The sequence below is a fragment of the Oryza brachyantha genome, chromosome 3 (assembly GCF_000231095.2).
Source record: "Oryza brachyantha chromosome 3, ObraRS2, whole genome shotgun sequence".
NCBI classification, from domain to species: Eukaryota; Viridiplantae; Streptophyta; class Magnoliopsida; order Poales; family Poaceae; genus Oryza; species Oryza brachyantha.
This window is the reverse complement of record NC_023165.2, coordinates 14,500,705-14,519,088: the sequence shown is the minus strand read 5'-3', so window position 1 is coordinate 14,519,088 and position 18,384 is coordinate 14,500,705. Positions and strand designations below refer to the sequence as shown.

The window sequence follows — 18,384 nt, the reverse complement described above, 5'->3', positions numbered from 1 at the left end:
GTATATGTTTTGATTATGCAAGAATTTTTCTATACGAAGTGTATAATCTAGTACTTTGTCTCTCTCTCCATCTCCAAAAAGACTTCATTTTTAACACACTTCGTATATGTCCATATAAAGCTAGAAAGACTAAATACCCTATATTTTTTAAAACTTAATGCATTTGTTCCCTACTTTACCAAACTATAATGCAATAATTGCTAAATAAAGTCTTTGGGGGACAAGCAAGAGGAGATAGAAATGAAGTTTTTTTCTGGCACGGATGTACTATCTGAAAAGAAAATCAACACAATCACCCACTCATCTTGGCTGAAATTTTAGCAAAACGTGAAATTAGCATATACTTGATTAAATATTAATTTCTTAAATGGTTATCTTTTGGCTTTTTGAGAGGAAGGGCGAAATGATATATTTAAATAATTTATAAATAAAAATTATATATATATATATATGTTCTAAGAGAATTAAAAACAAAGATTAAAAATAAAATAAAATGAAAAAAACCTAAATTTAACTCTAAATTTAAGGTTAAAAATTTAAATTTTGGCATATACGCCTAAGCATAAGTAAAAGATGAGGCGGTTAGTTTTGTATTATATGATGTTTTGAATTTTTCAAAATTATACTTCTTTAAGTTTGACCAAAATTCCAGAAAAACATAAACATTGCATGGCAGTATTGTTACTTTAAAAGAAAACAGGGCAATAGCATTCCGAAGCATGACGTTTATTCATGAGTGATCGAAAAATCCAAACGACATGTTGGTAAACGAAAAATAACATCAATAAAATTTTTATATACATATTCTCAGTGATCTAAACACTAAGACTGAAAAATAAACTTAGGTGAAAAAAAACCAAAAGGCAACTTCAAATTTAAGGCTAATAATTCAAATTTTGGCTTAAAACCATAAGCAAAACTCGTCTAGCCGAAAAGAGTATTTTGTCCCATTCAACAAAGTGTACAGAACGTTCATTTTCATAAACTAAGACTAATGTAGCAATTTCATGACAAATTGCTTCGATTTGAAAAACTCTTCTACCTCTTCAAACCAAGTTTTTTTTAAAAAAAATAAAAAAATAAAATCGTTTCTTCTCCTAAAATCTCAACCATGCACCAAACCACGGACCATTATGCAAAAGTGCAAAATCTCCTCTCCCTCTCCCTCGCTATTTAAACCCTCCAATCTCAGTCTTCCACTCCCACCCACACTTCTCCTGCCTCCCCTCCCCAACCCCAGAGCTCTCCACGCCATGGCCGCCGCCGCCCTCGGCTCCACCTCCACCCATGACTACCTCCTCCTCCTCCTCCACCCGGTCTCCGCCACCTTCGTCTCCCCGCTCCTCGCCGCCCTCCTCGTCGTCGCCTCGCTGCTGTGGCTCTTCCCCGGTGGCCCCGCGTGGGCGCTCTCCCGCTGCCGCCGTCCCCCGCCCGGCGCGCCTGGCGCGCTCGCCGCGCTCGCCGGCCCCGCGGCGCACCGCGCGCTCGCGGCCCTGTCGAGGTCCGTGCCTGGCGGCGCCGCGCTGGCGTCCTTCTCCGTCGGCCTCACGCGGTTCGTGGTGGCCAGCCGGCCCGACACAGCGCGGGAGCTCCTCGCCAGCGCGGCGTTCGCCGACCGCCCCGTGAAGGACGCCGCGAGGGGAATGCTCTTCCACCGCGCCATGGGGTTCGCGCCGTCCGGCGACTACTGGCGCGCGCTCCGCCGCGTCAGCGCCAACCACCTCTTTACCCCGCGCCGGGTCTCCGCTTCGGCTCCGCGACGCATGGCCATCGGAGAGCGGATGCTGGAGCGCCTCTCCGCGGTCGCCGCCGCCGACGGCGAGGTCGGCATGAGGCGCGTGCTCCACGTGGCGTCCCTGGACCACGTCATGGACACCGTCTTCGGGACGCGCTACGACGCCGCCAGCCAGGATGGCGCCGAGCTCGAGGCCATGGTGAAGGAAGGGTACGACCTCCTCGGAATGTTCAACTGGGGAGACCACCTGCCGCTGCTCAAATGGCTCGACCTGCAAGGCGTGAGGAGGAGGTGCACGACACTGGTGCAAAGAGTCGACGTGTTTGTCCGAAGCATCATCGACGAGCACAGGCACAGGAAGCGCAGCACCGGCGCCAATGGCGGTGCCGATGAGCTGCCCGGAGACTTCGTCGACGTACTGCTCGGACTGCAGGGGGAGGAGAAGCTGTCGGAGTCCGACATGGTCGCCGTCCTTTGGGTAAGAAAGGATCGATCGATCTGATTGACATGCGGGCATGCATCAGCATCAGTTTCTTGTGCATTGCGATTAATGGATTGATCTTTCATGCATGCAGGAGATGATCTTTCGAGGGACAGACACGGTGGCGATCCTGCTGGAATGGATCATGGCGAGGATGGTGCTGCACCCGGACGTCCAGGCGAAGGCGCAGGCGGAGCTCGACGCCGTCGTCGGCCGCGGGCGCGCCGTCTCGGACACCGACGTCGCCAACCTCCGCTACCTCCAGCACATCGTCAAGGAGACGCTCCGCATGCACCCGCCGGGCCCGCTCCTCTCGTGGGCGCGCCTCGCCGTGCACGACGCGCACGTCGGCGGCCACCTGGTCCCCGCGGGCACCACGGCCATGGTCAACATGTGGGCCATCGCGCACGACCCGGAGCTCTGGCCGGAGCCGGACGCGTTCCGGCCGGAGCGGTTCGAGGAGGACGACGTCGGCGTGCTCGGCGGCGACCTCCGGCTGGCGCCGTTCGGGGCCGGCCGGCGCGTCTGCCCGGGCAAGACGCTCGCGCTCGCCACCGTCCACCTCTGGCTCGCGCAGCTGCTGCACCGCTTCGAGTGGGCACCGGCGGTCGCCGGCGGCGGCGTCGACTTGTCGGAGCGGCTGAACATGTCGCTGGAGATGGAGACGCCTCTGGTGTGCAAGGCAAAACCTAGGTGGTGAAGTGAATGATCAGCTGCACTTGGTCTCTGCCTAGGGCTACATGGATTATCTTATCACCTTTTGCTTGATTTGGTTTCAACGATTTGTACATTTTTCATATGCTTGCTCTACTACAATATGGTAGTATTATGTTATGCCCAGATCATTAAGCTTGACCTATATATGTGGATTAAGGCCATTATGCATGCATCAACATCCATAATGGTTTCTGTTGTTGGTTTTGCGGTTTGATGTTAATTTCTCTTTGTTTGTTTTGAGATTGATGCTGTTGTTTTCTTAATACAATATATGGCACGCACAGATCTTGGATAAAACAAAATGATGTTCCTCTGAATCCACTGTATTGGCATCTCTCGGGAAAGGTTCTCCTCAGAAGCAATATGTTCATTAGCGGATTATTATGAAGATTAACTGATGCTTCTCTGAAACCTCTGTACTGGACACGTGAGTTAGAAAATCGTCCTTTGAGCAAATTTGACACTATCACACTAGAGATGATTGTTGCTACCTCTAATTTTATTCAAGTAATTTACTCGTCAATTAAAGGGGTGATTGTGTGGCTAAGGAAAAAAACAAACGATGTATTTGCAAAGCAAAAAAAAAAATTTAAATAAATATTTTATATACGTGTACTTAGCGATTTTAAAGCTTGGGGCTGAAAAAATAAATTATAATAAAAAAAGAAATCTAAAATCAACTCTATTTAGGTTGAAAGTTTAAATTTTGACTTATAAGAATAAGTAAAAGCGAAAAAGATGAGGGTAAAACTATCTTCCTTCGTTGTACACCGTAAGTCTTTCAAGCCCTACGTGAATGAATGCATGTAATTTGTATATATGTTTAGATTCATTAGTATCCATATGAACTAGACAATGATAAAATCTTATATTGTGAAATGAAAGTAGTAACTGCATAATACATTAGCCCTAATATTCTATAGTTTTTATTTTATTCACTTGCTTCTAATGGATTACTCTCTTTCTTTTCGTGGAGTTCGTGTAGAGCATGAGAGATCTCCTCTCTCTCCTCTCCCATAGTAGAAGAGCATTATAAGAGCCGTCTCCAGAAATTAGGGACCTATGAATGAAATGTAAATAGAGACCCTAAAATACGAAGGTGAGATCTTCACATCAGAGCAACCGTTGAGACACAACCTTTTAGTTGTAACCGGCCAGCATGTATTAAATGTTAGAATTCCAAACCTTTATTATTTGTTTTTTTAATGAAAAAGTCAAATGATATAGTTACAAATGAAAAATAATTATGAGTAACTCTTATATACTTGTTCTTCACGATCTAAAAGCAAAGGTTAACCCCACCACATACACAGACACACACAACAACTTATATATATATGTTCTTAAGGTTGAAAATTTATTTATTTTTAGTTTACAAACAGAAGAAAAAGGAAAAAGGTGACACTGATTAAACCTTCATTGTAAACTTTGGAGTCCTCTAGTTTTAGGGGCCGCCTTGGATCGGCCTGCCATCAGAAACAATTCGTGGATTATATAGCAAGTCATATATAATGGGTAACATCTACGTTAATCAAATACAACTCAAATTATGATACCCTCTGATTTACGACATATGTTATTCTTGTAAGAATTAAATAATAAAACTACTTCATATATGTTGTATTTGTTCTAAGTCATGCTTTTTAAAGTTGACCAATTTGTTACATAAATGTAATAGCATTTTCAACACAAAAAATAATATAAAAATTATTCAACAGTGTTACATATGTTATTACATTTTCTTATAACCGTGGTCAGATTAATTTTAAAAAGTTTGACTTACCCAAACTTTCTTATAATATCGGATAGAAGGAGTATTGGAATCAAGAAAAATATGTGTATAAAATAAAGGGAATATAAAAATAACAACATGCGATTTGATATACTTTTTTCGCTTTATATTACGAGTCAAATCTATTTAAGTTTAACAAAGTTTATATAAATATACAGTAATATTTTTAACATACAAATACTATAAAAATATATTTAACAATGAATTTGATTAAACTAATTTAGTTTTCTAAATATTAGGCTATTTTTTTATAAATATAATCAAACTTAGAAAGATTTAACTTAGAAGAAACACAAAATATCTTATAATATAAAACATAGGAGCTATTTTTTTTCTTGAATCGTCTTTGCAAGAGATGGCTGTTTCTACTATGTCCTGTCCACATTATTAGACAGCTAGCTTGGCTAGGCTAAACCAGGACAGTGGAATACGACTGAGTTTTGTTTGGTTGCTTGGTGTATGGTGCCCGTATTTTGTAGGATGTGATGGAGATGTTACATAGGTAGTATAGATGTGAAAAAATATTAGTATTTTTTAATTATTATAAACGTTGTTTAATAAAACACATCAATTCTTAATATATACTTATATACACTAATATTTCTTAATCTACACTAATTGCTCCTTAATGACAGTGATAATTCGGTTGTAGTCTAGGCTCCAGCCAGCCAGGATCGATGGAAACGGATGTTGCTCTTGTTTCCTATCAGCCTGACTGAGCTTATATGTCTGGAGCATGTGATGAGCCATGCTCCATTCGGCATGCAGCTAACCAAACAAACAAAGAAATTTTGTACTTGGTCAATCTGGCTCCTCTCAAATGCAGGGAACCAAACAGATCCCTATGTGTATATTGCTAGAAGTCCCGTTGATTTTCATCGCGCAAAGGCTGTACGTGCCTCGTAACTTCCAACATTTGCCATATACTCTCTTCATCTAATATATGTTGATCAACATGTAACATCCTGCAGCGACACCAGGAGAAGCAAAATCTCACTCGTTAGCTATTTGAAGTCCGAATCGTAATGTGCCCTCCGTAATGGGAAATAACGCCAAATTTTTATGTAAACATACAAAAAGTTAAGTTATAATTGAAATATATTTGATAATAAATCCAATCACGATAAGATAAATAATAATTACATAAGTTTTTAAATAAGACAAATAGTTAAACGTGTAGCGAAAAGCCAACGACGTATAGACGGAGTAACACCTAATCAGCCTATAACAACTACATGCAAATGGTCATATGATGTTCATTGACTATGCGCCAAAATTAAAAAAAAACACACATGCAAATGGGTATAATAGACCAGGAGTGTTTGTTTAAAGGATTCTCAATACCCTAGTGATAACTATTATCCTCTCTATGTTATAAAATAGTAACATTTATAACACCAAACTAATTTCATTATAGAACATTAAATATATTTTGATAGTATATTTATTTTATGATGAAAATGCTGCTATAATTTTTCTATACACCTATTGTCTCACGATAGAAAATGGATGGAGTATCTTGTATGATTCGCCAGTGATTTAACTCTATAATATCTAGGATTAACCAATTACCTTCATGCATTTCAGTCTTGCACACGAGATTTAACCATATGAATGTACCAGCACCATCGAGCACTTATACTAAGATATGTTTCATCTAATTTTAAGTTTGTTTATTTTGAAACAGAGGAAGTACAACACAATGATGTTTCTTTTCTTAAGACGTTTTAGAGCAAAACTAATTATTTTATAATTTAAAAAACAAATACTTTGGCTATATATCCATCTGACCAAGTTCAAAAAGATTAAACAAAAATTTAAACATTTAGTAAATTTAGATAACACTCCTCCAAATAGAAAGGGAAACCCCAGTCGCGTGCAAAGCACGCATAGAAGATGATTGATATATACGGATGGAGTACATATCGTTCAGTTGGACTTTGCCACCTTGATTTTATGGGAACAGGGAACGACCCAAGTTGGTGTCACTTATCCCCTTTAACCTGAGCAACGCATGATCTATCTTGCACACTTTCTGTGGGGATCGATTTCATGGGAGGACACATCAAAATATTATCCTAAAATTAACTGGCATCAGAAATTTCAAACTTATTTAGGATGACACTTGTCCTATATATATTATCGGTTTTCGGATAAATTTTAAACTTTATTTAGGATGAGGATTTTTACTGTCACTGAGTAGCTAAAAAGAGGTACTAAAATTTTAGTGTAAAATTTGGTACCTTCTATTACCAAAATATTATCTTCTCAACTACTGTAAAATTGCTCATTTAGGATATATCAATTTTTTATTGGTAAGTTTTGATACTTTTCTGATGTAAAGATACTTAATCTACACTAGAAAGTGGTATCTTACGGTACCTTCGCAAAAACCATAATCACTATTTTGTTCGACGGTACAAATTAATCCATCGGGCCTGTGTCAGCAAGATGTATTATATTAGCCCTCACCCCTGATTACATATCTCTCGTCTGGCTTATTTCGAGTACTGTTCCAGGAGATGGGGATGAAAAGGTGTATGGCAGAAAAGCCAAAAGCAAGGATGGTTGTTAAGATTTTGGATTACTTTACTCTTTTTGTAGGAAATAAATATTGTAAAAGCCAGATATCCTTTCTTTTTAAGGAAAGTGCATAAACTTTATCTCCAGACTCCAGCTGAAAATATTTTGTGTAAGATTTGGATTAAACAAATGGAGACTGCAAGAATAACAGGATTCCGGAACTATATTTTTTGTATATTACTTAATCATTTGGTAGGCATGGTATTAGCAAGCATAAGTTAGAAAACATATTCAACAGAAGAAAATGATATGCGCGTTTGTAATTTGCGCAGGAAATTAAATTTATGAAATTTAGTATTCAAGGACCTAAGTAGTAACATCTAGCAAGAGCCGCTAGAATCTATGTTGCCATCGTTTCTATTTTTTTGTTGGTGACGGTTTGGTAGAAAGCATTCAAATGATTGAGAAAAGGGCTATCATGATAATGATTCTTGTGGGGTTGGAAAGCATATTTATGTAAAGTTATTGTTTTTCTCCTGATAAAAGATGAAGATATCATCTAGACAAAACTTATCATGGCCATGTAAATTGTCTGAAAGATGCACTAGTAAGATTATACCTGTAAATCTCCAACCAACATTTAGTTTAGAGTTCAAGTTCTTTCAGACTAGATTTCAGTCAGATGACAACAGGATGTGGCATGGCATGTTAGTTACTTAGATAGGTCTATGCCAATTATTTTTCTGGACATTGCTTGTCATAATGAACCTGGTTTTGTTCTGTAACTTGCTCAAATAAATTAACTTCTCAGTGACAAATCTTTGTTGGTCATGCTGGTCTGACAAGAAAAAATTTGTCACATCACTGCACTGGTTTGTTAACAAGGCGTCAAATGATCTGAATGTTTCATGCTGAGTGTTAAGAATCTGATGCTCTCGGCAACGCTTGATGCACAACACAAGGATCATTTTACCGTTTTTATATTACTAGATTTACGCCATGATAAGTAGAATATTTGTTGTTTTAATAATCTCAAGATACTCTGAGATCTGTGTTGCTCACGCTTATCATCTATTTCAACCTGCGGGTAGTTTCAGGACCAATTCTGGAAAACCAAAAACTGCATTTATCAAAATTAGGAACAAAACCTGTGCTCACATCTCATCACCATTGGCTCAATGATCATCTGTGGCTATAATCAAAAGCATATTAGGCCGTATATCTCACTGATCACGAATCTCTTGCAATGCTGATGTGCAGTAAAGAGAGGCAGGGGAATCCCTGCTCTCTGTGGACTGAATTAAAAGAATGGTGAATCCAACACCAGTCCAAGCTCTGCAATACTGGAACCATATATGCTTCTCTCAAGCTCTCAACAATGGTGGTGACAGAGATGATGCGCATTCCTGATCGATGAACAATGCGCGGTTCGTGAATCAAAAGCGTTGTGCGATTCGGATGATGATGATGATGCACATTTTTTCTATTTATTGGAAGAGAATCGGTGGCACTACAGGAAGGAAAGCCAGGGTATGGATGTTGATGACTGTCTAGCATATAAACATTTGGTGGATGCATGTTGCACATGTAAAGGGGATGTATGGTAACAATATGAAAACACACAAGTGGCAACAGTGGATAAGCAAGAGGGGGATGAAAAGGATTGGACCGTCTTTATTCGGTTAAATTGTGTACTTCTCTGTTACAATTGGCAACCGCACTGTTGTTGTTGTTGTTGTAATGGTCATCTACATCAGTAGCTAGATGCATTGCAATCCAATCATCTTCTCACAAAAAAGGGACAACTCTTATCTGCTCATGTGTGTTATTGTAATCAGATCTTGTTGAGCACAGGAACTGAGGATCATATCATCGAAAGCATGCGTCTGAACTTTGGTTTGGTTGGTTAGGATACGGCCATGCTTTCCCATAAAGGTTTCCAAGCATGATACAGATGCAAAGCTCTTCTAAAAGCAACCAAATTAACACCAAAGCATCACCACAGGCTTCACAAGGCCCAAATAGGACTGTCCTGCAAAGAATCTTCTGAAGATAGCATCCATTGCTGTATGCAATCCTGCAGAAGATTTTGGATGCCATATTGTTTGTTTAGTCATCGGAAGCATCCATTAGGTAGCAGAAAGCTATTGGCATGCATGCATCAAGCTTAAACTAAACAGGCCAAGTAGTTCATGATTTGTCACCTATGATATGAGGCACTATGGGACTAATCATTGGCTGCTGAGGTTATGGTCATGTCAGGTCAGGTGTGCCATACACACACATGCAGTTGGTGCTGCAGATCTTTTGGCATTACCAGCCATGACTGACTGATCAGCTGGTGACCGGAAGATTCAGAGAGCTAGTGGTGATCTGTCTAGGTCGTTATCTGATTCTGAATGATGTGGTCAATCATGCAGCAGAAAATAGAGCAAATATATGCTTGTTAAGGTGAGATACAGATAGTTGCCTCAATGATCCAGAAAAAAGGTGAGGCACACAGCTTCTAAAGCCAAATACTAAATCACAACTAACCATTTCTACTAGCTGGTTTATAAGATTTGCACAATTCAGCTTTTAGATATATTTCAATAAAAGAAGGCTAGTTGCCTATTTGTTAGGTCTTGCCGTCTTGACAAAGTTAAGAGTAAGATTATAGCAAGGTACAGGGAAGAAGCTAGGAACCAGGGTCAAGTAAAGTAGGCTAAGATATAGTAGAGGAAAACTTTAACATAGTAATCTTATATCTTGTAAAATCACATGTCTAGACTAGTTCCTGCCACAACAATCCACGATCGCTGTGCCGTTTGTTCCTGGCTATTCTACAGCTAGGTTTCTGTGGAACACGTAGAAATTGTCAGGACCATAGATCAAAATCTCAATTACATGTCATTATATCTTGAACCCTCCTGGGAGTTTGTTCAAGTTTAGCTGAATTTTATTCTAACTGGATCAAACTCAACAAGAAATTGTCATAATTCGAACCTCTCTATGAGATCTTGCTATATCGGGCTCACCCTAAGTACTCCATGTAATTTCTACAAATTAGTACAAAATATTACACCGTAAATTCCATAGATATTCAATAACACCAGACGTGGTATTTCCAACATACACATTTGGGGGCCCGGTACTAAGCCAAATCACGACTTCATAGTTAGATATTACCAATAAAAATGAAAATAATTTAATTTAGATTGTATATTGACCAAAACTGCACAATAGATCAGGGATAGATTCATCTTTTTTTTTTTATTGGGAGGGACTCCAACCATAGTAAAAAAACTGTACCAAAGGTCGATTTGCTCTGACCATCGGTTTATTGGTCGAAGCACCATGCCACTGCTTCGAACCGTTGGTTTTTTATTTATTATTATTTTATATTTATATTATTTTTAATATACAACCATCACAAATTAGTAAAATATGTATGAGTAAGACAATATATCTATTATTACACTGTCACAACATCAAAAAATAATTATAGTATGACAACCTAATAAAATCATACTGTCATAGGACGAATTAAAAAAAACATGTTCAATTCTAAAAAGACTGGCTTGTTCACTGAAAAATCAACTGGTTCACTGGTTTTTTACTAGTCCGATCGCAAAGACGGTCTTTGAGCAGAACCGAGTCACCAAGATTGGTGGTTCCTTTTTTTGGTTCAACCACTAAGATCCGGTTTTTTTTACGATGCTCTAATGCCGCTTCTCTTTGCTTAATTTGTGCTGTGTCTAGAGAGGCCCTCAATGTAACACGTCCTCTCTCTCTCTTGCTTATACTACTACTGAACTAATAGGAATTATTCACGACTAACAATAGCTCCATATACCGAGGAATTCATTGGCCGACAACAATGATTTGTGAAGAAAATTATCCTACTATAAATAAATTGTACTCAGACAAGAAAACACAAATAGTTCGTTCCGGGTACAATTCAACATATCCAACTATATTGTTAAAGACTTCTTTGAATCTTGCTTGGAGAAGGGATACTTATAAATACAATGGACTCCTAAGAGGGAAAGGCGTTGAAAGACAAGAAAAACACAAGCCACATTGAATCAAGTTCCATGTAGCCGTCTCACTGCGAGCCGCCAACTTTAAATTCACTAATTTTGCTTCCGCTTTGTAGTTGGATAGGCTAGAAAAGTATTACTCTCATCTTGTACTTTGTGTTGTTCTTGTCAAATACATATAAACAAGAGCATGGCTATTGGGGATCCAATTTTATATAAAAATCTTTGTGTCTTCTTCTCGCAACAATCTAATGAATTAATACCTTGGCATTAATCGAACCCTACTATAACAAATATTATAGTTAGATTTCTGACAATTGGTGCGCCATGTAGGGGTGTGGTGTTCCGAAGCAATTTGTCAAAGATGACTTCGAGAAGCGACGATTCCGACAAGATTCAGGTGTGAAGCATATAATTAATGCAACAATGGTATGCGATGTAAGCTAAGTTATATATTGTTTCATGTGATCCCTTGCTACAATCAAACAACCCCAAAAATGGTGTTATGGTACATTTTACTTGCAGCGGTAGCAGTGTAGTAAAATTTATATTTACAATCTATCTATTTTAAAATGATATATGACACACAATTTTATCGCAAAGTTATATATTTTAGTTTAATTTTTTTACCATTATAGAATATGTACTACACATACACATATTAATAGTATAGTATAATAAAATTAGATTGGTATCTTAGAAAAAATCCCAAACAAAGGGTAGAACTGAGCTGCAGCAGCCAGAGCTTCTCGCCAGCAATCGTACACACACTCCCCAAGGCCGCGTTCGACTCCGCCACTAAGGTAACTTATATCTCTTATTTTTTGCGCACACGTTTTCTAAATTATTAAACAGTGTATTTTTTGTAAAAAAATTTTATAGGAAAATTGTTTTAAAAAATCATATTAATCTATTTTATATTTTTTAATAATTAATAATTAATTAATCATATACTAATCTATTACTACGTTTTTCGCATCGGGTAAGTTAACTTACAACCTTCCAAACTAACGCAGCCCAAGTCGTAGGTAACACTTCGAGCAAGTGATCACCCATAACTATCCGTGCTTTGGGAAATGGATAGGTTCATAATTTTTCAGGATTTAGAGAGAACATATATGTTTAGAACTTATGATGATTAGTCTTGGTTTTGCTATAGTATATATACCGTATACTGTATCACTTGACAAATACACAAGGTCAAATATGACCTACCCATGGAGAAAAATTGCATACAAAGGCACATGCTTATAGGCTTAAAATCCATTTGCAATAAAATGAATGTTTGAGCAATATCCTTGTCTAACATTAATTGGTCTATCATCTTTGTGTTAAATACTTTTATAATTGTAAATATTGTTGATGTAAGTATGTGCGTTTTGGTGGTAATGCTTGTGCATCCCTATCCTTTTTCACTTTTGTGTAAGACCATACTGTAGTAGATATAATGTTGAAATTTTGATTCGGTTAGTTAATCTTGGGAAAAGCGTTCATACATTGATATATTTAGTTTGTGTTTGCTACTGCTTCAGATATATAGGGGGAGGGAGAAAATGTGTATTAAAGGAGAATTGACACGAAGAAAGGTAGGGGTGAAGAAAATTTGTTACAATAAGAAGTAATTGTACTATGTACTTATCTCGGAACTTTAAATTTGTACGAGAAAGTGATGAAATATGGCACTTCTATGTCAACATCTTTTGAGAATGATATGCATTTTAGTAAAATTACGTTGCCACAACATATTTACTTTCTCCGTTTTTTATTTGATCACATTGACTTTTATATCTACATTTGACCATTCATGTATTCAAAATTTTTATCCAAATATAAAAAATTATAAGTCATGCTTAATGTCCCCATAGTAATAAATTAAATCATAATAAGATAATTAATAATTATATAAATTTTTAATAAAACGAATGGTCAAACATAGATCTAAAAGTCGACGCCGTCAAATAAAAAAATAAAGGGAGTGTCATTTTTTAAAAAATTGTGTTACCAAATACCAACCATCACTATAGAGTTTTGTTGAAACTCCTATTTCATATAGGAGGGAAGATAGACCAAATTTCTCTTTTGAAAAGACTAAGTAGCCGTGATAATAAAACTAATTACATAAATAAAAGTTATTTCATTAGACAAATTTTTTAAGTCTAATTAATCCATGATTAGCAAATGTTTACTGTAGCATCACATTCGCTAATCATGGACTAAGTAGGCTCAATAGATTCGTCTCGCGAAATAGTCCAGAGTATGAGGTGGGTTTTATTAATAGTGTATATTTAATACTTCTAATTAGTATCCAAACATTGATGTGACGGGAATTTAAAAAAAAAACTGGGAGGATCCGAACATGCCCTAATTCTCATCTGCTTCACTGCAGTGCAGCCCAAAAGGTTATCCTCCTGCAATAGGGCTTCTTCCTTCCAGCCCAAGCCCATCACCACCAATGCATCCATCGCACGGCGCACTTGGGAGCTCCGCTGCCGCCTCGGCTCGCCGGCGCCGGCGGAGTTGCTGCCGGAGAGCCATGCGCGTGTCGTGTCGTCCTCCATGGATGGTGAAGCGAAGCAAGCAAGGTACCATCACCAGTAAATGCTGTAGCATGTGTTGGAGCTCAGGGAGCACGTAATTCTGTCTCAGAACCACACGACAAGCTTCTGAACATGAACTGGGCTGTGCGAAAAGAGCGGGAAATTCAGCTGAGCAGTGATGAGGTCTCAGCTGCAGGTTGATCGATCTACAGCAATTAGGGTTTGCCAACACTGTGTCTGCATTGTTTTCCGATAATGAAATTCAGGTAAAGTTGGCAACGAACCTTACTTTATGTAGAGACATTTTCCAGTGATTGTATTCCTAAAATAGTATAGATCTGATGGCTCATGGTGAAAGGTACAATCTCTATCCCTAAATGTTCGAGGCCATTGACTTTTTAATGCACGTTTGATTATTTATTTTATTCAAAAAAATTCCATAATTACTAATTATTTTTATATTATTTTATTTATTGTTAGGGACAATTTCATTCCTGTCCTGATTTTTAAGTCTAATATTGATTTTACCCATCCTTTTTAGGCTTTTCATTTTTTCCCTCTTTTTTGAACTGAATGAACCGTTTGCCCCTATTTTGAATGGAAGTTATGTTGACCGTTAGTTGACCAATATATTTAGTTTAAAAAATAAAAGATTTAATTCTCGAAATAATTAATGACGAAATTACTCCTATTTAAAAATTATAAGTTTTTAAACATGTCATTTGAATTAATAATATATTGCTTTGTATATTTTTATGATTTAGAACAGAGGTAATAACACAAATGACCTAAGAAATATCAAAATGAGGGGTAAAATAGTCCTTTAACATGTCATTTAACACCGTTAGTCCTTCCATCAAAATGAGGGGCAACTGGTTCGTTCAATTCAAAAAAGTAAGGACAAAAACGAAAACCCTAACAAGGAAGGACAAAATCAGTATTAGAACCTAAAAAAGGGGTAGAAACGAAATAGCCCCTTATTGTTAAGTATACTTTCATGCATATATATATATATATATAACTTTACATATTTTAAAGAAAATTGAATAAGACGAATGGTCAAACGTGTATAAAAAAGTCAACGGCGTCAAACATTTAAGGACGGAGGGAGTATCTCCTAAAAGGTATTAGACATATAAAGGTACTAAGGGTTAAAACGTAATTGATCATAAGGGCAATTATTTCCAACAAGTATGGAGGTACCGGAAGGTACAATGCAAGTGGATTTGAAGGTACAGCAAGATACCGCGTAAATAGTTTTGGAGAGTACCGTAAAATATCATTTGCATGGTGGGGACAAAAATTAGGTTCTCTTCTATTCAGTATTCAATCTTCAGTCATTCTGTTTAGGTAGGTTTCTAAACTTTGGTTCATTTACATGGTAAAGATCATATTTTGCGTGATCTTATAAAATCCTTCTAGTTAAATCTAAACCGATCCTCTAATAGATCGACACCGTGTGGCCCTCGATTCTTCACCTCCCAACTTCCTCATAACAGATCGAATAGCAGGTAAACCCTACGTACAAACAAAATGCATCTAAGAACAAAACAACGCAATAGGCTACAAGCTAATTCCTTCAATACCTCACTAGTGGAGAATGTAATTTCCATGACATTTCCTTTTTGTCATGGAAGATACAAAATTCGTCATTAATAAACTTCTGTGACGAATCTATGACGAAACGAATTTCATCGTGGAAGGCGCGTCACAAAAGTTTCCTTGTGACGAAATAGTGTGTTTTGTCATAGAACCTCTTTTTCTATGACGAGCCATGTTCGTCTTATAATTTTCTTGGCAACATCATAAAACTGCTTTACAGCTGGCTAATAACTCCCACGAGCAACTGATTTGGCAAGCCACGTGGCATAGACGACTGATTACGTGTTTGTGTGTGATTGAGCCACGTGGCAATGTGTGCTAATGCCACATGGTTGAATGATTAATCGCCACATGTTTCTATCCTATTAGGCCACGTGAACCCATAGGGATCTGACACGTGGATACATAGTTTTGCGTCACGTGGATAATTGCACGTGATTTTTTTCATCACAGATGGACTGATTTTTTACAGGTGGGCCATTTTGCAATATATAGGCATTTTGCTGCATCGGCATTTTGCTAATTTAAATAATGAATATGTAATTACAATTTGGAATACATTGATGGAAACTCCCATCCTAGCACTCATCATCCCAACATGTTCAAAATTGGATTCAAAATAGCACTTGCATTCCACAAAAATGGGAACAGAATGAAAGGAACATGGATATAAGAAACTTTCCTGTGTATATTTTATTCTAGGAGTTTCATCTATACATAATTTATATGTTACGTAAGTAACTATAAGGTTAATAATCAAACAAAAGAACTGAACCTTTATATGACCACAAAAACATAGAGTACATGTAAATATCTGAAGAAAAGCTTTCTTACATTCACACTCTATTCTGCGCATTACATTCTCAAGGAAATAAAGTTGTGAAGTAGCACCCAATAACAATTATCTTGTAAGTACCAATATATTTTTTATATGTAATAGACTACGTATAAGTTGTCTGATAGAAGTTTCAAGAATTTTTTAACTAACTTACTATTTTCCATATATTAAATGAATTTCTATATGGTTATCAAAATTAATTCAAAATTGAACTAAGCGTGCATCTAATAAGTGACAGGAAATTTCACAAAAAGTATATCTGGGCTCACATGTTCAACTGTAGCCCATGTACGGTTGAAAGATGAAAAAATAAATTTTCTTGTAGAGACAATTTAAATTTCTATCTCCAAACTAGCACATAATAATTACAATAATATCTATATTTGGTCAGAAAATTTTGAAAATTGACATGACAACATATTTTTGGTCCATAAGCTTGCTATAAAAAACTTAAATGGTTTTAATAAAGTGAGACCATATATTGTTTACGGGACAACTTATATGTAGGTTATTACATATGAAAAATATATTGATGTCTATAATATAATTATTTTTATATGTTACTTCACAATGGTGGAATAAAATAAAAAAATAAAACAAGCTATATGATAAAGATCATATGTTTAAACTTGTATGCACCTCAAATTTGGACACAATCTTATATTTAACTTGTTAATAGAGAATATGAACTGAAATTAGCAATTATTGTGCAACAACTTGTTTATTTTTTTTATCTACTTCGGTGGAATAAAACAAATTATATGATAAAGATCCAAGAAATAGCAATTAATATAAAATAATGCAATTAAATGAAAGATATTGGAGTTATTACGATTTTAGAAAAATCAGAAAAAAGAACCGTCAATTTTGGAGTTATTATGAGTGAGAAATACCAATTAGAAATTTTAATTACAGATTAGAAAGAGAAAATTGAACCATGTATGTGTTTTTCATCTCAATCCCACGTGGCAAACTAACAGTAATCCACATCATCGGTGATGAATTTCCTCATGTTTTCTATGACGTTGTTTTAACTTCCGTCATAAATGTCGATACCGAACCCCCGTCGCATATGATCCATGACGAAACATGAAATTTCATCATACATGTTAGTTATACAATGACAAAAATATGCAACATCATAAAGAGAACGTCATAGATGGATCATTTTCCACTAGTGCCTTCTCATACCTTTTCATGTGTGTATGGCAGACACAATTCCCATTCTAATACCATCGTATTTACGTCCATGACACTTATTATAATATTTTCCTTTATGTACCTTGCTTCTTGTAGATCAATGACTCACGTCACTCCACCTCTTTATACCTCCTGGTACCTCGCAAACATTGTAAAATCTCTATATTGTGTACGGATGGAGCTGAGACAGAATGAAAATGAGTTGAAATTGCAAAAAGAACAGGATCCCAGCTAAATATGATCGTGTCGATTAGTTGGAGCTCAGCTGGTTGCTATGCAATTGCCAGTTTAGTGTTAGAAGGATACTAATATTATTATCGTACGTGCTTCAGTTTTTTCTCTCTTTTTTTGTGGAAAGCGAACAAATAAAAGGAGCTTAATTGTGAATCATATGGTAGCAGTAGATATACCTTGATTTGTACCGGCATACTGAAGAAATTGTTTTTTTTTGAAGGGGCATACTGAAGAAATCGTGTGTCATCCAAAAGTAATTAGTTTCAGAGAGTTGTGGATTGACAGCCCAACAACCACATATTTTACAAATGGCTTCATTTTCCAGGAGCACTTTCACTAGATGCAAAGAGGACTTTAAACATTAACTCCAGGTTTAATTTTATCAAGATGTGATGGTAGAGGGTGACAAGAAGACTTGGCATGTAACAAACTGACATCACAAAATACAAATTACTAGTATGTTGGTATTTGTTTGGTAGAGTTGCATGATTAGTCTCCTCTATATTTTCCTGAATAAATTTGAAGAAAGAATACTACTTGATTTGATAGTACGGTGCAGCAATGTTGACTAGATAATCGATCTGTCAACCGTTCTCAATGCTGAAAGAAATTAATGTATTTAACAACCACAATTGACAGCTTAGGCCCCTTAGCCACATATAAAACTGAGTGCTTTGGTAGACTTGCGTAAAGAACAGTCAAA

At 37.2% G+C, this 18,384-nt stretch overlaps 1 protein-coding gene across 1 annotated transcript; it reads left to right on the top strand.

The window, feature by feature from the left end:
* The first annotated feature begins 1,220 nt into the window (after positions 1–1,220).
* On the top strand, positions 1,221–3,110 carry LOC102719096 (cytochrome P450 78A5-like). The gene is made up of 2 exons (XM_040522591.1): positions 1,221–2,213; positions 2,311–3,110. Exons 1-2 carry the CDS (start codon positions 1,254–1,256, stop codon positions 2,914–2,916), a joined length of 1,566 nt encoding a protein of 521 aa, XP_040378525.1. The 5' UTR covers positions 1,221–1,253; the 3' UTR covers positions 2,917–3,110.
* Positions 3,111–18,384: the final 15,274 nt, after the last annotated feature.

Coding starts and splice junctions, on each gene's coding strand:
- LOC102719096 (XM_040522591.1), top strand. CDS start 1,254: ATGGCCGCCGCCGCCCTCGGCTCCACCTCCACCCATGACTACCTCCTC. Junction 2,214..2,310: donor ACATGGTCGCCGTCCTTTGG/GTAAGAAAGGAT, acceptor TCATGCATGCAG/GAGATGATCTTTCGAGGGAC.